We start from the raw sequence: 21,684 nt of genomic DNA on the forward strand, positions 1-21,684 counted from the left end.
TGCCACTGTAACTGAATCCATCCACCTTGCTGCTGGTCATTCTCTTCTTGTCTTCCACCTTTCCCAGTATCACAGCCTTTTCTATGGAGTTAGGTCTTTGCATAATTTGTCCAAAGTAGGATAATTTGTGCCTGGTTATTTGTGCTTTGAGAGACAACTCTGGATTGATTTGTTTGATTATGTTTGTTTTCATTGCTGTCCATGGTATTACCAGTTTTCTCCAAAGTTCACAGGTTCAATACTCTTCCTACCCTGCTTCTCTAAAGTCCCACTTTCGCTTCCTTTGAGAGTCCCAGCATGGCACTGCTGAAATTATTCAAAACTTTCAAAACTGCTCATTTCTAACCCTTAAAACTGAATCGTAAACTCTGAATTTTTAGGGCTAATTTGGGCTTGAGTTTGCCATCCAGCCGGTCTCTCTCTCCCGGATGCCTCAGGCTTGAAGGCCTGAACTTCACCGGGAAGGGGAGGAGCCCCAGTCCGTCCGCTACGCCTGCGCTCCTCCCGCAAAAGTCGCAAGTGGCTGAAGGACCTCGTGGTTGGTCTGACTCCGGTTGTCCCGGGCCGTTTGCTCGTGGGCGGCGATGAACGTCTTCCGGCGGGTTTTTGCTGGGGGCCTTCCTCGCTTTTGGCAGCCGCCACCGCTTTCCGCCCCTGCTTGCGGTAAAAGAATCGGCGCGCTGCTTTGCCGCACCTCGGTGGGCGGCCCTCTTCACTTCCCACTCGGGAAGAAACCCCGCGGACGCTGGGGAGAGGCAGCGGTAGCCGTGTCGCCCGAGTTGATGGAGCAGGAGGAGTTCGTCTTCCCCGAATATGCCCCCGAGGAGCTGTCTTTCGATGAGGAGACGCGGTTGGTGGAGGCAGCGGTGGAGCAGGAGCTGGAGCAGCAGCAGCAGCAGCGGGCTGAGAGCGACAAGCTGCCGCCGCAGCGCCAAGAAGGACGCCAGAAGGCAGCACGAAGACACCAGGCGGGGGGGCGGCCGGACGCTTCGGTGCCGTCGAGCGGAGTGAACTGCTCGGGATGTGGCGCGGAGCTACACTGCCGGGATCCGGCCGTGCCGGGATATCTGCCCAGCGAGAAATACCTGAGCCTGGTGAGGCCAGAAGCGCTGCTGCAGCGGAAGGAAGATGGAGGAGGACCGAGGGAACCGAAGGAGGAAGCGGAGGGGCCGAAGGTCTGGAAGGACCCCGTCAGGCAGGCGCTGGAAGGAACTGTGTGCCAGCGCTGCTGGCTTCTGATGCACCACCAGCAGGCCCTCAAGGTGGAAATGTCCCGGGAGGCATACTATAACCTGGTGAGCGCGGCCTTAAAACGGCCTCCTCGTCATGGACGCTCACACCTCGTGCTCTGCATGGTGGATATGCTGGATCTGCCTGACTCAATTCTGCCTGACCTGTCCAAGTTGGTGGGGGCCGATGCCCACATATTTGCCCTAGGCAACAAGGTAGATCTTCTGCCTGCTGACTCGCCAAAATACCTGAAGCACCTCCAAGAGCTGCTGTTGAAGAATTGTGCAGATGCTGGCCTTGTTGATTTGAGCCAGCCTTCAGGAACCCCAGACCAGCGTATAATTGATGCACACCTCATCAGTGCCAAGACAGGCTATGGAATAGAAACGCTGATCTCCAAGTTGCAGCATTCTTGGAAACTAAATGGGGATGTATTCCTTGTAGGAGCAGCCAACAGCGGAAAGTCTACCCTCTTTAATACTCTCTTGCATTCTGACTATTGCAAATCCAGAGCTTCTGAGGTGATCCACAGAGCAACCATCTCACCTTTCCCCGGTAAGAGGAAATTAAGGCATGCTTTGACAACTTATCCTTAAGACCATTCAGGAAAACCCACATGGAACTTCTGAGTACTCTGTTTAAAAAGCATTACTTAAAAGCTATTCCAGGACACTTCTTTATTTATTTGATTTTTGTCCTGCCTTTATTTGTATAAATAACTCAAGGTGGAAAACATACTTAATACTCTTTCCACACACACACAACAACAACAACCCTGTGAGTAACCAACCCCAAGTCACCCAGCCAGCCAAGTCACCCATGCCTAAGGCAGGACTAGAATTCACAGTCTCCTAGTTTCTAGCCAGCACTTTAACCATTTCATCAAACTAGCTCTTTTTGCTGAGTTGAAATTGGATTTTTCACTATACCCAATACATCAGAAAATGTGTTAGCCGTGTAAGTTCTTCAGTCTGTTTTGAATGATCTGTAAGATTACAGATTTCTTTACTCCTAATTTAAAGGAAATTGCTGGCTCGGATTCACAAACTAGCCAACTACACTTTAGCTACTATATTCTACAAACCCAGCCCTGTTTATGATTCAGTGTATCATGTAAACCAAGAAGGCGGGCTAACAAGAAAAATCTGCTTAAATTAACTATAGCAAAGTATGTTGTGCTAGCTGTGCTAGCTGACCTTTTGTGAATTTGTTCCAAACTATGAAATTTTTAGATTTATATGAGTTAATGTTGTCTTTAGATTAGATTAATCTCTTCTGTGCTAGTTCTTAAATGCCTTGTGGGTATGTCCGGTTTAAATATATCTACGTGCCTATTATTCCATGTGCATTAGAATTGTGTGTCGGCCACTGATGTTAAAAAACCTATAGATCAGAAAAGAGGGAGATCATATATCCAGTTTGTATTTGTAATTCATAAGAGTTTTAAGTGACATAGCTATATCATTTTTGATGATAGTTATAGAGATACTTTGTTTTATTTTATTTTTAAAAACTGTAATGTATTGGTATAAAGTTGAGGTGATTCTTGCAGCAGCCAGATCTAAAATGTTTAGTATTGAAATATAGCAATTATGGTGTTGCTAGTCTTGAACATTACATCACCCCTGACAATTTCACTGTATAGAAGATTACATAGTTAAATAATTGAACTGCAATGTGATAACATATATATATACTAAGGAGTATTACTGCATTATGACATGTGTGTATGTGTGTGTATTTCATATGACATAACAGAATATAGCAGTGCATAAAAATTCACAAAAACAACATGTAAAATATGTATCAAAATATAAAATATCAGAGGAGTGAATTATTTTTAAAACACAGTATAAGTGATAGATAAAATTATGAATGGAATTAAATTATGCATGAGTATTTACTGGAGTGACAAAACCTAATGCTGGATATGTAAATCATTTAGCCATTGGACAGCAGTACTCTTGAGGTGATGTATTTCATGCAGGGATCCAGGGAACCTTCTGAGGGAGCATTCTGTCACAATATGATATAAAATTTGCAGGACATTTCAACAATCACAGTTAGGATTATCAACCAGCCCCCATTTATATTTCCAATATTGACACCTGCCAGGATTGGTTCGAATCCGATTGAGGCTGTCCAGATTTTCCTTGGAGATCAAAGCCAAAGGGAAGCTGTGCTGTATCACGCACTAAATTAAACAGATCTGGGTTAGAAATGGCCCAGTCCTGGTGCCATGCTATCTCAATGGCAAAGTGATTTTTGACTAATTGCTGTCCAAGTTTCCATGGCAGATTCCAAGATTTGAGTCTGAATATTTGATCATGATAATCCATGTGTATAGGTAATAATTGGTTTGCCCCACATTTTTGCCACTCCCTTTTTAAAGCTAATTGTCTTCTAAGGTGTGATATAGACTAGCCTCATGGTGCACCCTGGATGTGACTTTGTCACAGCTAGTCTATACATTCCGGCTGCTGGATCTCACAAGGATTTCCCAGCAAGAAGTAGCAGCATGAAAACTGAAAATGATAGTTTAATGCAAAGCAGAAAATAGAGTTATAGAAAGGCTAAATGATTCTTGCTAGACAACTAATGGTGTTTGAAACCTAATGCTAATAATTTTAGAACAAGTATGTTGAGAACACTTTGATGACAGTTGTAAGTTTCACAGTTAACCAGTAAAAAGATGTTACTGTTGAGTTCATTTTATGGCTGTGAAGAATTCAGTCTTTCTTTAAGAAAGAACATAACTTTTAGACATAACTATAGTTAAGTGCCATAATTTTGACATATCTCTTAAATGAAAGTTATTCTGAGACCTGTGATGGCCTTTATACAGGATCCCTAAACGTTTATGTAATAATATAATGGATGCCCTATATTTTTTTTTTCTAAAAATCTAACAATTGCTTTTTTTCTCAAAACTGTTACATTAATTTAAGTTTCTGCCTTTCAAGTAAAAGAACAATACAGTAATGGGAATCTCTTTCAACTGTTCATGGTTTCCCCCCATTGGTGGCACCACCTAGCCTACTGTACTGATCTCAAAAACATTGCAGGTAGTCCTCGACTTATAACCATTTGTTTAGTGACAGTTCAAAGTTACAATTGAAAAAAGTGACTTATGACCACTTTTCACACAACTGTTGCAGCATCCCCACGGTCACGTAATTAAAATTCGGGTGCTTGGCAATTAGCATGCCCCAAGACCATGTGACTTCCATTTGCAATCTTCTCAGCTGGCTTCCGACAAGCAAAGTTAATGGGGCAAGCCAGATTCACTTAACAACCGCACAACTCACTTAACAATTATCTTGCTTAGCAAGAGAAATGTTGGGGTCAATTGTAGTTTGAAGTTGAGGACCACCTGTATTGTAGCAGGCTTGGCCCTACTTGAATGTGGAACCAACAAGAAATAATGAAATTTGCAGGCTAGAATGGAAGAAGGGGAGAGCAAAAAAATAGAAGGAAGCACTAGGAAATTTATTCTATGACCTTGTAAAGATAATTCAAGAACAGATGTACCTGTCATGCCTTCTACCTGGAAGTAGCTTTATTCCTGGATTAGAAAACTAGAGTTAATGTAGCTAAGCAACACATTAATCAGCTGTCTGTTACAAATTGCCACTGAAATCTTTGAAGGAGCTAACATAACTCCAAGGATTATTTGATTTAAAACTGCATAAGATGGATACGGTTCTCATCATGCCAGTTTTGGTTTCTGCCACAGAAGTAGTAATGTTTTGGAGTTGTTTATTTAGAGAAGGGGGATGAAAGGGCAAAATCAGTGCACTAGGTTTTACTGAAGCTGTTCAGAGGGGTGGGGGATTAAGGGACAAAATAGGAAGCAAAAAATATTCCCATCTCTAATCCACTGATATTACTAGCCACAGACCCTGGAATCATCAAACTGGGCAGGAAATCATAATGCAGCCCTAGACCAAAAAAGGTATATCAACTTGCTTTAATTTCTGAATATAATAATAATGTATGCTTTGTAATAAATTTGGCCAGTATAAAATAAGCCAGTATTTTATTGATATTTCACACTTGCTTAAAGTTAGTGGTGGTTGAGGCAGGATTTGAAGTGTGAATTTATTGACTCAATATTTCTCCTTTTAACCTCAATTGCTATCCATTATCTCATTTTCTTAATAGGCCCTCCTATAGCTACAGTTTCTTTTACAAATTCGTTTTCTGAGTTACTTGAGATGTTGTAAAAGCTGTATGTCTCACATAACATTTTGTGACCTATATTGTTTAAACCTATTCTAGTATCTTAATTCTTTGCCAATTCTATATAAACCAACTATGGAAATTTATGATGGTTTTTTCCCCCATTTTTTTCCCCTAGGCACTACTTTGAATCTCCTGAAATTTCCAATTATTAATCCTACACCTTACAGAATACTCAGGAGGCAAGAAAGGCTAAAGGAAGATTCAGAGAAAAGTGAAGAAGACCTCAATATAAATGAACAAAAACAGCTGAATATTCTCAAAAAGCAAGGATACTTAATAGGTGGGTGGGGGCTTTGGGAACTGTGCAAGTGCTGCAACTCCCAAATATTTCATAGATCTTTCCAAGTCTGTCCAGATATTTAACGCAGAGATCCAATTAAAGGCAGATATTGTTGTATATCTAAAATGGATCTTTTTTATTATCGGACTAGAAAGTTCACCTATATAATCAAATTAGGTGGCTCCAAATTGCTTTGGATAGTTTAGATACGTCTGTGCACTTGGAGAACCAGATTTTTCTAAAATGAGTCAAAAATTCAAAATTATCAATTTGGAAACTTACCTGGATGTCCAAAACAAATCATTTTCCAAAGCAAATATTTTCACAAGTACAAATATATGAAAAGAACATTAAATCTAATTAGAAGATCTATGCTATGAAAATATTTACAAGAATATTTATAAGCTCAGATTTATCACGGGAAGATTCCATTAATACATAATTTTTGTTATTACTATTTCCACAGTCTTTTGAGTGAGGCAGATATGATTTTAAAGACAAATGAAATAAAGAGACCTGCCCATAGTTTTAGTTCACTCATCAGAAGGTAAAAAATATGATGAATGTTTAGAATGTGCAGTAGAGAGGAGTCAGAATTTACAAAGTTAGAGTCTGTTGTACCTAGCATCCACATTACTTTAAAGCAGTGCATTGTTTAACCTTAATTTACTGAATGAACAATTAGCTGATTTTTCATAATGCACTACACTAAAATTAAAAAGTGTAAAAAGCCTAATGCAATGGATGTACAAAGTCTAGGTGCTAATTTTTGGTTGAATTCTTATTGCATTTGCTAGCCTCAGAACAGATCACAAAAAACCCATGAATAATCTACATGTACCTGTATATCTTTCTGTTTATGTTACAGGAAGAATTGGAAGAACCTTTAAACAATCAGAAAAAAATGAGAAAAATCTTGAAATTGATTTTGATGTTGAGGCATTGTCTATTAGCATGGAGGAAGAACCCAAAGCTTCACTCAAAGCTGATACCAAAAAAAATGAATTGACGTACAATGAAGTGAAAGATTGTCGTTGGTTTTATGACACGCCAGGGATTATAAAAGATCATTGTGTAAGTATACTGTTAAATTTGTTTGATGTCTAAAACAGAAATGAAACCACTATTTCAGCAGCTTCCTGTGATCTTAATTCTTCTTTTTTTCAAGTGTTGAGGAGCTGAAAATGTATTTCATACATGGAGTGTCTGGGCTACTTGAAGAATTTGAAAAAAAATCCAACTATAAATAACAGAACTATGTATAGAAATAGAATCATGGTTAAACCTTTAGAATTTTGTAAATCCTTCACAACACATTTGTACTTCTTTTATTCGTTAATTTATTTTCAAATCTTGCCAATTATTATCTTAAAGGAAAAATCTGAATTAATTTAGCTTTTAGCTTTAAACAGCTTAGATAGAATATTAAATATGAAATTTCAGTTACATACATGCTCTATCAAAGCCTTACAAAGTTATGATTATACAGTTACTATGCTTTGTAAAGTTGTATGAAAAAGATGCTTCCCCTTTTCTCTGTATATTATTCCAAAGATAATGATGGAAGCATGGATTTTATGCTATTTAGTTATTGAATGTCCAGCATATTTTCCACTAGTGATCTGTGTGCTGATCTTTTCTCCCCTATATAACCTGACTATACCTGCCCATTGAGGAAGAACATGCAAACAATGTCCGCCATCTTCAATCCCATAAAGCAGCGGACCCCAATATTTCCAGCTTGACAGACTGGGGGGGGAGAGGGGGGGATGGTTCTATGCGTGAGCACACAGCTCCATTTGCACAAGTGGCAGGCACATGCGCATACAGCTCACACAAATGGACCTTCGCGCACAAGCCACTTGCATGGCCTGGTTCCAAACGGGTTGGGGGTCCCCTGCCATAAAGCATTTCAATAGAGTAAGGTATTTCCCTTCTAGATCCTGTTATTGTCTTCTGTATCCCATTTCCAGGTTTGAATCTTGACTGAAATAGACCTAGGGCAGTGGTGGTGAACCTATGGCACAGGTGCCAGAGGCGGCACTCAGAGTTCTCTCTGTGGGCACGCGCGCCGTCGTCCCAGTCCTAGGCCTTCAGCTGGGTTTTATAAAACCTTTTCACTTTAAGCCTCCGTCGCCATGTGCAAAAAAAAAAAAGGTTCAATCAATCAATTTCAACTTCTTGTGGGAAAAAAAAAAGATCTTGCAAAGTTGGAATTGATTGATTGAACATTTTAGTCCCACCCAGTCTGCTGTTACCAATGCAGCCACACCCACCCAATGGGCCACACCCACCCGGCACCCGACGATGCATAAGTGGGTTTTGGGTTGCAGTTTGGGCACTCAGTCTCTGAAAGGTTCGCCATCATTGACCTAGGGTAATCCAGTTCATTAGAGGTTCAGTAATTATTTTACTACAGCCATCTCAATAACCTTGCCTAAAAGGAAAGGTTGAAGACCTGGTGATAGTTATCTAAGACCACTGAATTCTGAATCCAGGGAGGATGTCTTCCGTAGCATGTGCACCAGTAGCATGTGCATGTGTCTATGAGGAGACAAGATGACAAAATGCTATATAAATTACAGCATAGCAGCTAGGTCACATTCCCCTATCCATTTGTTGATATATCTCATCTCTATATAGGTTTTCACCCAGACTTCATTATGAACCTACCACCTTTCAGTCATCTTCACCAAGAATAATATATTTGAGACTTTTATGTAGTCAGTTCTTCTGGATCAGAGAAGAGAATTCTTTAAAGTAAAGAAATAAACTTCTGTTACAGTATTGCCATATGTAGGCAGAACAGCAAAATAAATTATAAAAAAGGACTTAATTGTTGAAAGGTATATTTTTGCTTAAAAGGTACTTTTGCTGAAAAATAATCTAGTTTTTGAGAAAAGCACTTCCCAAATGCCACAACATGGTACACACACACACACATACACACACACAGATACATAATTATATACAGTAGTAACTGACTGATTGACTGACTGACTTTGAGCCGGTCACTCACTTTCAGCCCAGTCTACCTCAAACGGGCTGTTATGGGGAAAAGAGGAGGAAGATATTGCCTCAGATGTTTGCCATCTTTAACAGAGGGCGATGCTAGAAATAATATCCATGTTGTAGCCTTTCTTGTGTTTAATCCTGACTTTTATTTCCAGATTCCTGTTACCATTTTTCAAACTTTAAATCACAGCTTTTTGAAAAATGTTAAAACTTCCAACATTTAACTTGATTCTTAGCTTAATATAAAATGCAATATAGTTTAGAAGAAACTGGGCACAATACAAAGACATACGTTCACTTGGAAACCAACCAGGTATACCAGTGTATTTTTCTTTCCCTTCTCTCCATAGCAGTACTTAGTGCCAAACAATGTCAATGAGTGGTTGATAGGTGGGCAAATATAACACTATTCTAAGCCAAGACGATTTCCAAACAATTACTTTGCTCACTTTTATTAGGTGGCAGCTGCTCAGTGAAATGTTCAATTCTCCTCCACTCATTGTATTGAAAGGTAAACACCAGGCTTTCTGAAACTGATTTAAAAATTGTTTGCCCTGCATTATTGTAAAACTGCTGATTAACTATTGTCCTTCAGCATGCTGAATTTGGTTGTGTATTATTTGGAAACAGAATACTGTATTTTGTTTGGCATTTAAGGCTGCAGAAAATTACAGAACAACTCTAGTTGTACTTTGGATTATGACCACTTGAATTAAATTTCTCATTAATTCAATGGTAACTAAGTAAAGTAGGCATTTCAGCACCTGAAGAGCGGTTACACAAGTATTATTTTGCCATCAGTAGCATTAAGACGTTTTACATGCTTCATTGCTTTTTCATTTGGCTCTACATGAAATCCTTCTTAACTGCCACAAGTCAGGCTGCTTCCTCTGTTATAAAAAATGGAATAATTGAAATTGAGTTATATTTGTCTTGAATTGTCACTTTGCAACAGGGAAGTGGATCCTAGCTATTGCATGAGTCTCTATGAATGCTGTTCATCTATGCTCCTATCTGCATATTTTAGCCCCATCCAATATGCCATCTCTTTGTGAGCCGGCATAATATTTTAACCTTTCAGCCTCTAATTTCCATATGTTTTCTGATTTTCTTTTAGGTTTTAAATCTCCTAACAGAAAAAGAAATCAAATGTGTTTTGCCAGACTGTGCCATTGTTCCAAGGACATTTATACTTAAACCTGGATTGACTCTATTTTTGGGTGCATTGGGACGTATAGATTATTTACTGGTAAGAGGAGTTCTGAACTTAGTGTAGATGATGTATAGAACAAAATATGATTTGGGCAGTTTGAGGGTACCAGTAATTAACTCTCTCTTGTCCTGCTGCTGCTGAATACTATCCACTTTATCAGAGTTGATGGGGGGGCTGCTGCTTTAATGACTTTGAATATAGCCGGGTTTTTTTCAGGATCATTAAAGTCTTGTAGCCCAGTGTTCTCTTGTTGCATTCTGGGTTGAAATATAGCTTTCAGGAATCAATTCTGAATTAACAGAAGCCAGAAACAGATTGGTTGGATTGGTCTCTGGATTAGAGAAGTTTAGCTCCTCTAAATAACAAGAAGGCACAAACAAGAATTCCCTTTCGGTCCCTTTGGAAGAGCCCCTCTTGAGGGTTTGGTTCTAGCTTCTCAATGTATCCCATTCTCTCCAACCACTGGAGCCAATTAAAAAATAGGAAGAAAAAAGGAGAGAATGAAGCCGCAGAACAGAACTAAATTTTGAAAAAAAAATTCACACAGCCAACGGGAACAGAAATTAGTCACCTCGCTCCTGACTTCATGACCAGTCATGTCCCATCTCTGTGTGTATAAAAGGACTTGTGGCAGCTGAAGACACTGACTATTGTATTCTCTGGGAAGCTTCTCCAGAGAACTTCAAGCCAAAGGGGAGAAAGTATCTTCAAATACTTTAAAATCATTTGGTCCTCATCCGTATGAATTAGATGAAATGTTTTTCCTCAAAAAAAAAAAAAAACCCCTAAGCTAATCACTTCATTTTTAAATAGGGCAAAATGGAAGAAGAATTTAAGATTACATTATTCCAATAAAAGTTGAATAATTCAACTAAAGGGACTAAAATGCCATTGTTTTACTAAATTGCTTTATTTTACACAACTCTTCCAGAGAAAGGGAATTTTAACAGGTTTGCGTGTGTGAATGTGTATTCCAAACAAGATACAGAGATATTCAACCAAACTGAAAATGTTCTTCCTCTAAGGAATTGGTTCTAGGAATGCTTTAAAAATGAGAAGTTCATTCAGTTTATTACAGTAGATAGCAGCCTTCAGAAGCCAAGTTATCAACAATAGAGAATGGAGAATACTTGCTAGCTGAACTGACATTACGCTAGTTCAGTGGTTCTCAACCTTTTTAATGCCACGACCCCAACCGGTCGTAAGTCGAGGACTAAACCGGTCATAGGTCGAGGACTACCCAACTGGTCGTAAGTCGAGGACCTTCCCTGCCCGGGAGCGCCGCACGTGCGTGGTTCTGCCCCCTGCGCCGGCCGAGGCGTAGCTGGCAAGCAGCAGAGACAGAGCAGGCCGACCACCAGCTGGCCCAGCCCAAGGGAGGTAAGGCACCCGCCGGAAAAGGGGGAAAAAATGGCGGACAAAAAAAATGGCGGACAGCCTTGCTTGGCGACCCCCATGAAATGGTCGATCGACCCCAAATGGGGTCCTGACCCACAGGTTGAGAACCACTGCGCTAGTTAATAAAGTTGGTTTTTAAAACTTAATTGAATTAAGAAATATGTAGAAATTTTCAGGCAGTTTAATTTTCAAACTTTTTATTCCTTAGGGAAATCGGTCCTCCTGGTTTTCTGTTGTGGCCTCTAATTTGTTGCCAGTGCATATTACCTCAACAGAAAAAGCAGATGCTGTATATCAAAAGCATGCAGGTCAAACACTACTAAAGGTAAGCCAGCCCTTAAGTACACTGACTGGAGAATCTGTTGAGCCTTGTAAATCTCCCTGTTCACAGGCATTCATGCCTCTTGGGATTTGGACAAGAGAAGCTTTGTTCTGCTGTTAGACAATGCTGTGACTGTGTTGTCTCAATCAAGTTTTCCCTATCTTGGTGGTCTTCCACTTTATGCAAAATGATAATAATTCTGCACATGGTGTCTTTCCAATCTCTGGAAAGAAAGATAGCAAAAAAAACCCAGCAGGTTTTATGTAAGTTCCAGGAACAAAATAATTGCTACCTGAAGATCACATTTTAAAAAAAGGCTGCCCAATAGGGTTATGGGCATTTATATTTATGATTGCTAATCTTAAAACATAAAAAATATTTTAAAACCTTACAGCAGGGGTCCCCAACCCCCGGTCCGTGGACCGGTACCGGCCTGCGGCATGCCAGCAATCGGTCCACACAAACAAGCAAAGTCCCATCCGTGGTATGCAGACAGCACACAAAACCACGCACTCTCCGGTCCGTGGAAAAACCTCTCTCCATGGAACCTTTTGGGCACCTCTGCCTTACAGTATTGCAACTATTCAAGTGAGCATTCAAGATATAATACAAAGGAACAGTCACCTGTAGGTTCATTGACACCTGGTCCTTTATGTAGAAACTTAACTCTCACCACTGCCAAGATGCAGTCCTTTTGATTGGTAAATATTAAAATGTTCCTATGTATTGTTCTCTGCTTATGGAGTTGCGTGTTCTGTTGAAATTGGCAGCTTTTACCCACTAAGCAACTTAAAGCAATTCAAAGACAAGTTGTTTAAGCAAATTTAGTTCATTTCTTCTAACTGAATTGTATGATGGACTGTGGGGAAAATCAATTCTTAGATGAGTGGAATGGATTAAATCAAGTTGATACATAGAAATATAAGGACAGCTCATTATCTTTTTAAGACAATCCCATACATTTGCAATAGGAATTTAGTTATTTATTTTTTTATTTTGGCATCTGCCATTCCCAAACTATCCCCTTTTCTTGATTTAGGGGAGAGGTTTCCCTCCTTGTTTTATTGCTTTATTCCCCCTCCCCTTTTTGTTCGTGAAGAACAGGCACAAATAGTAACTTGAGATACTTTACTTATGAATATGTATGCTGACATCATCTGTTGTTTATGTTTTAGTCTCATCCCATCTTTCTGGGATGTATAAACATGAGTGCATCCCTTTGTTGGATATGGTTTCTCTCAAAATTCTCTGGAGTCCCACCAGCGCATGCTGTGTAATAATTTCTTCTTTTTGCGTTCTGCATTTGATTTCACAAGATAGCAGGATTGGTGTCAGATGCAAGAAATCAGGAACTAGAATACAGCTCAAAAGTACTACAAGTTTATTTCATGTTACCTATACACAAGAATCTGAACTACTAACAGTAAAGTTGAATTGGAGCCAGATAAGTCATGGACTTTAAGGGAGAGGGTTGGACTTAGAGATTCCAAACTGATAATGTGTTTGATTCGGCCCTTCGGCTCAACCTGCTCATCTACAGTTGGCCCAGTTTCCCCAACTTGGGACTACTGGTGGTAAAAAGACAATCCTGAGATATACTCTTGTCAGTGTCAAAAATCATATATTATTTTGCTATACTTTAAGTAGAGAGTTTAATTTATCAATTCTCTTTATCTTTCAGTATTCATCACATTTCCTGTTTGGGATATCTGCTTTACTTTGTATCCATTATATTGCAAAGTTTATTTCATTGGCTTTATCTATTTCTCTTATTCTTTTCACACTAATTGATTTTCATTTTTCTCTGATTACTTCAACCATATCTCGGATGTCTGTCCATCATCTTTTTCATTATCCTTTTTCATTTTAAACTGCTTCTGAATTTCTTTAATCTTGTCTTCTGACTTTTTTCTAGTATCCATGCATATTCAACTGTAGTTTTCCTCACATGAAAACCTACCACTCATCCTCTACTGCTCCATCTAAAACTTTTTTTTAGAGACATCCTTATAATTCAATGCTTTTTTTAAACCACTGGCTTACTTCCAACTTTTTCTGTTTCTTTTGCTTTGTACTTTTCCTGTTTTGCTTTTACTAAATTATAAATTCTAAAACTGAAGGCAGAAATTATATATAGTATCTACTATAAATATCTATATCTATGAAAATTACTAGTGTTTAATATTAGTGTATAATTTGCTGATTAGCTTTATCAGATGAATCTTATTTTTTATTATCTAAAAGACTGTCTTTCTAAATTGTAACACAAGGTTCCAATGGGAGGTGAAGAACGAATGAACGAATTTCCACCACTTGTTCCTCAGGAAGTGATGTTGAAAGGAATTGGAGAGGATGAAGCAGTAGCTGACATAAAACTCTCATCTGCTGGTAAAGATCCTCACATTTTCTTTTGAATAGGAGACCTATTACAGGTAGTGATTGAGTTACAACTATTCATTCAGCAATCATTCAAAATGGTGCTGAATGAGGGGAGTTTTACAGTCTGTGAAGTTGTGGCCCTTGCAGTGTCCCAAGGACATGTGATCGCAGTCTAGTTGCTCAGGTGCTTGGCTTGCAATTATGACATCAAGCAAGCCAATGACATCATGCGTTATGACCGTGTCATTTAGTGACACAGTTGCTAGTTCCAAATACCATCATTAAGCAAAGATACCTGCATTCCAGATTTTTGAATGAAAGGATATCTCAACTCAAAAGGATATCTAAACTCGCTATATTCACAGTGTGAATCCAGATAGGATTGCAGTCAAGTGATCCAGTCTTTTAATCTCATAGAAGGCATATTCTCTCCAGCAAATAATTCTGAGACAAGTGCAAACAGAATACCCAAGTTGCTAGTTGATTGGTGGGAAATAATTTTATGTCACCGAGCATTTTTTTTCTGTCAGTAGAGTTTATTTTATGTAGCAGGTACTTGCACTTCTCTATTCAACTATGAATTTGGCATATTCACATTAACGGGAAATTTAGGATTATTTTACTAAGGATCTGGAACATTTCCCTTTAAATTGTCTTTGTGGTTCCCATTGGTTTTCAGTCCCACACCTGAAAAAGAGAGTGCTCTCTTGTCAGACAAGGAAATACTGCAATCTTTTAGATCCGCCTAGTGCACCACATGAAGGGAACAACCAGTTTTCAGAATACTGTTTCCATTTACTACAGAAAAAGAACTTTCATACTTAAGACTAATGTTTGGTCTTTTGATTCTATTGTCATTATCAAGTATTGTTATGAGGGCTTTGAGAATAAACCCTGAAGAAGATTTTTGAAATAGCTCTTGCTTCTGGTCCTAATGTGGAAATCAATATGACTCTGTTGCATCACTCAAACTGAAGTTCACAGTAAATCAGATTAAGTGTTTTTATTTGTTTAGTTATAAAGTGATGTATTTCCTCTCTTTAGGTTGGGTTGCAGTTACAGCTCATTCAAATAACAAAATGCAATTAAGATGCTATACTCCTGAGGGAACACTGGTAACTCTCCGCAAACCACCTCTGCTGCCATACGTTGTTCATTTGAAAGGGGAACGTGTGAAAGGAAGTTCAACCTATAGAACTAAAAGACCACCTTCCTTTGTGCAAAATTTAAAATCTAATATAAATGAGAAAAAGTATAAAAATAAAGGTTTATAAATAATGAAATCCCCAGTGTAATTAATTTATCCCAAAACAGCAAATGATTATTTGTTTAAAAATAAAGAAATTAGTTTTCTTATTGTTACTTTGTTTTGGTAAATTGTCACTGCACATTAAAGGTCATATTTATTTGCAACTTTGTGGTATTCTTCTGTTTTTACACTACAGCCTATAGTGTTACTTTTTATACTTACTTGTTTTCTTTAAAGACCAGTATTCCCTTCAGCTTTTTTCTAGTTTTGGTAACCAAATATTGCCAGAGAGGAAAGATGACCTCTTACAATTCCAATAATATACCAAACTTTAGGAAACTTTCTTTCAGGGTTTAGAATATTTATGTAGTTAAATGATCTACATCTGTTCAGTCCCAAGTAATTGTTTTACAAATTATTCTCAACCTTCCTTTAAAGATACCAGCTTCCAAAATGTAGAATCTAGATCATATATTAGTATAAACAGCTGCAAATAAATACAATACATATTTTAAAACAAAATTGCTAGGCTCTTTTTAACAAGGCAGTTGTCAATCACAGGGGACAGAGCAATGTACACTATCTGTGCAGGCTTCTGTGATGATTTATCACCTGCTTTCCTCCCTCTTACAATATATCTGAATTTCCTTGAAAACAGCACAGGCCATGGTATTGATCTGTGAAAGCTTACAGAGACTAGTAACTATCAGTTATTTCACAGAATAACTGAGAAACTCAGCTAAATAAATAAATGTACTGTATTTTGAGATTCAGTTGCTTTCTAATATGCAAGGCATCATTTCTTGCTACCAACTACAAAAAATAAATGAATGTGGCTGCCAAGGTAAGTGTACATCCAGGCAACTTTGGCGTGAAATCTGATAAGTTGCTTAAGGAATGAAGCAGGGGAAAAATTATTGGAGATGAGATCCAAAAGAATATGCCAAAATTTTGCTATTTCACATATGAATTATTTTTGCAGGTATGGGACTTTCTTAGAGATACTTACATTAATTCCTCACCATGGCAGCAAATACTATGTGGAATGGTACTATCAGTACCACAGTAAGGATTTTCTACAAATGGTTGAAAACTGATCAAAGAGAGAAGCAACCTGGAATTAAGGAGAAACTTCCTGACAGTGAGGACAATCAACTAGTGGAACAGCTCACCCCCCAGAAATCGTGGGTGCTCCATCACTGGAGATTTTTAAGAAGAGACTAGACATTCACCTGTATGAGACGGTATAGGTTCTCCTGCTTGAGCAGGGGGATGGACTAGAAGACCTCCAAGGTCCCTTCCAGCTGTATTCTACAATTAATGCAATTTTGTCCAATTTTAACTGGCTATATTATTCATATAAAAACAAGATTATGTCATTCATACCCAAGGTAATAATTGGTGGCCTCTTAATCCTACTAGAGCCCTCAGAATTCATTTGCCACCAAAGAGAAACAAGAAGGTAATAAACACTTATAGCAGGGGGAAAAATAGGATTACGTCTCTGATAGGTTAACCAAAATAAATAAATAAATCCAATCCCCATAAAAAAAGAGAACTGGAAGAAAAACCAAACCATTTTCTTTTCCATCAGTTTTTTCTCCATTGCCTAGGTGTTAGAAACATTTTACCATTGAAGTCTTCAATATGATAAAAGATAAGAAAATTGTTACACATAGCTGTTGTACAACCTTCTCGCTAAACATTTGGTATAAGCAAGATACTTACCTAACACTTTTAATTATTTTAACCATTTATGCTTATTTTAACCATTTATGCTTTCAAATGCCCATCCATAGTATTTGAAGATGGGATATAACCACACTAGTTTATCCAATAGGCTTCTGAGAAAATTATATTAAATTTACATTTATCTTAACTGAATATATTGCAGACCATTCTTATCATGCTATAGTGTTTTTTATTTGTTCCTTAAGTCACCAGTGTTGACTTCTGGTGTCTACCTGAACAAGTCCCTGCAGTTTTCTTGACAAGATTTTCAAAAGTGGTTGGCCATTGCATCCTTCTTCCCAGGGTTGAGAGACAGGCTGACCCAAAATCACTCAGTTGGCATTGTGCCTAAGATGGGAATACTGAAGATCTGTTTCCTAGTTTCTGCCCTGATGTCTTAGCCACCCCCCACCCCGGAACGTGGCTGAGTTAGTAAAACATGTTAACTAGTAGGACAACTAAATAATTCTAAACCTAATCCCAAACCTTATTTTTCCCAAATGTGAATGATTCTCTTCACTTATGGGCAATGGAAAGCACTCTACTGTTAGATATTGTAGTAGAGAAGGCAAAGATACTTTACACCAGAGAATGCATAGACTAATCAGGGATCACCAACCTTTCTGGGTTGGCGGCCTGGTGGGAAAGGGAGGGGCAGACATCTTTATGCGTGTATGCGCACACATCCAAATGTAGTTGCACGTGCGTACAATGGGGCCATGAGTATGCGCACTCCGTAAATGGGGCTGCTAGCGCCAGCGCAAAGGTCACACCGAGACTAGCACTGGCATATAGGGTCGCGCTGAGGATAGCGTGAGGCTAGCAGGCTAGAGCTGGCGCGAGTCAGGCCCTCAGTGCCAGTGCAAGGGTCGCGCCGAGGCTAGTGCCGGCGCAAGGGTCGCGCCAAGAAGCAATGGCCCGGTAGTGGGCTGCAGCCCATAGGTTGGGGACATCTGGACTAGATTAATACATATCTCTTACAGCCTGTTTTATGAGACAAGTTAATTCTCAATATATGCTTAAGTCATACTCAACATTCTGTTCTATGTCAGGGCAGTGATTCAGAAAACACACTGTGTAGGTGAACAAATAACTGAGGCGTAACACAATTTGTGAAAAAAGAACAAAACTGCTGCTATTGGATCCACCGGTACAGAAATGCATTGTAGGAGCTATTTAAATATCAATACTACTTCAGTCAGGAATATGAGTGGGAAGCAAAAACTTTTCTCTCACCAGTGATTGTGACTGTGACAAAATGGCAAGATAGGTTTCTCTTTTCCTGTGCTAATAAATTATTGATAAAAAGTGTAGAGAATAGAGCCATTTCTTCTATATCTTGGGCTGTTGGGGCAGTGTAGCAAATCTGAGCTTAGACATTGATCCTATTGCTGAGACAATCTGGGGAAAGATAAGCAAGGACTTGCACCCAGCCGTAGCATGCCAGAAACTGGGTCACGCAAACAAGCAAAGCTCCATCTGTGGGATGCAGGCAGCATGTGAAAACACACCTCCTCAGGTCCGTTGAAAAACCTCTCTCCATGGAACCAGTCCCTGGTGCCCAAAAGGTTGAGGGCTACTGGTGTATATGAAATGGAAATATGAGCAGCATTCAACTATTCATAATTGTAACTATTTTTTGTTTATTTTTATCCCACGTATTTTATTTATACAAACAACTAAAAGCAGCAAACATACCCAACACACTCTCCTCCTTCTATTCTCCCTACAATAAATAACCCTGTGAGTGGGTTGGGCTGAGACACAGTGACTGGCTCAAAGTCACCCAGCTGGTTTTTATGGCTGAGGCAAGACTGGAACTCAGAATCTCCTGCTTTGTAGCCTGGTGCCTATGATCAAACTATAACTTTTAAGTACTTAGGGTCATCAGAAAACAGACTGCACTGTTATTGTTCATACAATATGTAAATTTAATCAAACTAAACATAGCTGTTTTACTACTGATTACAGAAGTGCGTGCTGCCTAATAAAATAGAAATTGTGCTGCGTATCTTTCAATTTAAAGAGTTCTAAGACCACCCCATATGAACTTTAATATACATATTGTGACTGCACAAGAATCTGGTTCAGACTTGCTTAATGACAAGACCTATTTCCAATGGGGCTTTCCATTCCTTAAGGCTTTGAAAACATGTTTGAAATTCAGATACTGTGATGTGACTGCCTAAGACCAGAATAGTGCAAGCAATGGTATTCTTTGTGACACTCTATGGAGGCAAAAGATGAACTTTCATGAAACAGGATAGGAAGAGCCTTGACATTTTTGAATTTTGGTGTGCAGAAGTCTCCTGAGAATACAAAGATTATCAGACAAATCTCACTCAAGGCACAAATAACAAAGCTCAAATTATTCTACTTCAGACATATTATGGGAAGATAGAAAAGGCTCTAATGCTGGGAAAGTTGGAAGGATACAAGGGGACAACTAGCAGCAAGGTGAATGGACACAGTGATGAGTATATGCTTAGAAGACCAGGTAAGAAGAAAATCTATGTAATTGCTAAGAGTTGACAAAAACTTAAAGACACATAATCAAATCCCAAAGGCAATCTTAGAAAACATAAAAATTGCTGAAGAACACAAGGAAAGAGTACTTCAGAACCAAATAATGCTTTTTCACTACACATAATTTTGAACAGAAAGAAAAAATTTAAAAATTTAAAATGAAATTATGCAAAATGAGCAAATGCAGTATATTTACATAATTTATCAACTCATAAGAAACCAAGGTGTCTCAGGAGAATGTAACCTTGAACAATAGCACTGGATATGAAAATATGCAGAATTCCACTACTAGCAAGACATTCTTAGAGCAGGAGTAGAGAGAATGTACCCATACAAGGGCTGCTGAAGAGCTAGTGTGAGAAAGAGAAGGCAAGAATTACAGTACACAAGATTTCAAAGATACATAACAACAAGTTTTAAACTGGTTGTTCTGATAATCTGCCAATTTAATTTAGTCCTCCCTCAATAGAGGGGGAGGAATAAGACAACACCTATCTCCAGTCTATAACACAACTCTTGCAACAGTTCCAAGAAGATTCCACAACCAATTGCAATGATTCAGGTGACCCTGAGGGCACAGATAAACACTCCCAAATGGCCTCAACAGCTCTCACTAACAACCAGATGACTGCAAAGAAATACATTTCCCCTCACCATCCTCTCAGAACCTATCCTGAAAGAACTGCTGAAACTTCTTGGATGAGATACAAAATGTTTTCTTCTCTTCCTCAAGGAAAAAACATGCCTTTTGACGGAAAAAAAAAAAAAGCACCTTTGAGACAACTATGACCTGGATGACTATCTCCACAGACATTTTGCCAATTTAGTTATCGTTAAGTATTTCTATGTACACAAGGTTGATGGCAATACCAACAAATCCTAGAAGTACATCTTACTAACATGGCCTCTTGATCACAACTCTCAGGATTATGATACAGAATTTCTAATAATTATTAGAAATTATTAATGTTTAGCAATCACTGTATTATTCCTAGTGTTGCAACCTTGAGTGGACTGAAAGACTCTTAAGAATATATTCTAGTCTGCTTGCTGCAAACTATGCATTTGTGCTAGTGCTATGGTTTAATTTATGTTTTCATGATATAGCATTTCTGTTGCAGAAATATCTCCTGCTTCAAAATTATTACATCCTTTCATTTAAATTGAGAATAGTAGAGAGCCAGTTTGGTCTAGTGTTTAAGGCACCAGACTAGATAACAGGAGGCTATGAGCTCAAGTTCTCCCTTAGCCATGAAAGCCAGTTGGGTGACTTTGGGCCAGTCATCTCTCGACAAGCACAAGTAACCAGCAACAGTTGAGTTCTAAGAACTAAAAGTTTATTACATGCTACCTTTCCATAAGGCTCCAATCTTATATACATTGAATATGAATAAGGAAGATCCATCTAACTCAATATGTCTCCAGAATAAACTTAGTATTATACACGTCACTTTAAAATACTATTTTTATCTATTGGTATTTGTTGGTTCAATATCCCTTAATTTTTAATCTTCCGTTTTAAAAGCTACAATATTAAATTTAAAATTTTCACAGAGTGGGAGAAATCTATCTTGCTGCCATTCTTTTCCAGAGCTCTCTTCCCATCAGGCTATTCTGGGGAGTTCTTTAGCCTTTTGGAGAAGATACTAAGTGAACAGCAAGAGCTATGGAGAGGAGAATTCTCTCTCTTTCAGGTTCTATGGAACAAAGATTATTGGATTTCATTCTATTATTTTGTTCCTGATACCATTAATGTTTTCTCTTCTGAGATTATTTTAAAGAACTAAGATGTAAATAAGCAGTAGCATTTATTTGTACAAGTAGACCTTGCCTAACTACCACAATTGGGACCGGAATCTCAGTCATTGAGCAAAGTGGTCATTAAATGAGACACCATGTGACTGCTTTTTTCAAAAACCACAATTTCTGCACTCCCTGTTCTCACAGGTGGTTAAGTATATGGAGTCCCAGGTAAGATGTGTGAGATGGGGAAAACTCTGGGAGGCCCAGCAGAGGCCATGCCTGAGTGTCTCTCCACGCAGGAGCTGAAAATCCTCTTTGCTGAAATCCAAGCAAGAGTTTCAGCCCCTGAGCAG

General features: G+C 38.7%; 1 protein-coding gene across 1 annotated transcript; it reads left to right on the forward strand.

Moving 5' to 3' along the window:
• Positions 1-584: 584 nt before the first annotated feature.
• Positions 585-15,502, forward strand: NOA1 (nitric oxide associated 1). Its single transcript, XM_015815361.1, has 7 exons — positions 585-1,785; positions 5,591-5,755; positions 6,624-6,829; positions 9,888-10,019; positions 11,590-11,706; positions 13,974-14,091; positions 15,127-15,502. Exons 1-7 carry the CDS (start codon positions 585-587, stop codon positions 15,354-15,356), a joined length of 2,169 nt encoding a protein of 722 aa, XP_015670847.1. The 3' UTR covers positions 15,357-15,502.
• Positions 15,503-21,684: the final 6,182 nt, after the last annotated feature.

Source organism: Protobothrops mucrosquamatus, unplaced genomic scaffold (genome assembly GCF_001527695.2).
Source record: "Protobothrops mucrosquamatus isolate PMUCROS unplaced genomic scaffold, P.Mucros_1.0 scaffold337, whole genome shotgun sequence".
In the NCBI taxonomy this organism is placed as follows: domain Eukaryota; kingdom Metazoa; phylum Chordata; class Lepidosauria; order Squamata; family Viperidae; genus Protobothrops; species Protobothrops mucrosquamatus.

Excerpts from the sequence above, each read along its gene's own strand:
- NOA1 (XM_015815361.1), top strand. The coding sequence starts at position 585 with ATGAACGTCTTCCGGCGGGTTTTTGCTGGGGGCCTTCCTCGCTTTTGG. Across the intron at positions 6,830-9,887 it reads GGATTATAAAAGATCATTGT|GTTTTAAATCTCCTAACAGA; the intron begins GTAAGTATACTG and ends ATTTTCTTTTAG. Across the intron at positions 10,020-11,589 it reads GACGTATAGATTATTTACTG|GGAAATCGGTCCTCCTGGTT; the intron begins GTAAGAGGAGTT and ends TTTATTCCTTAG.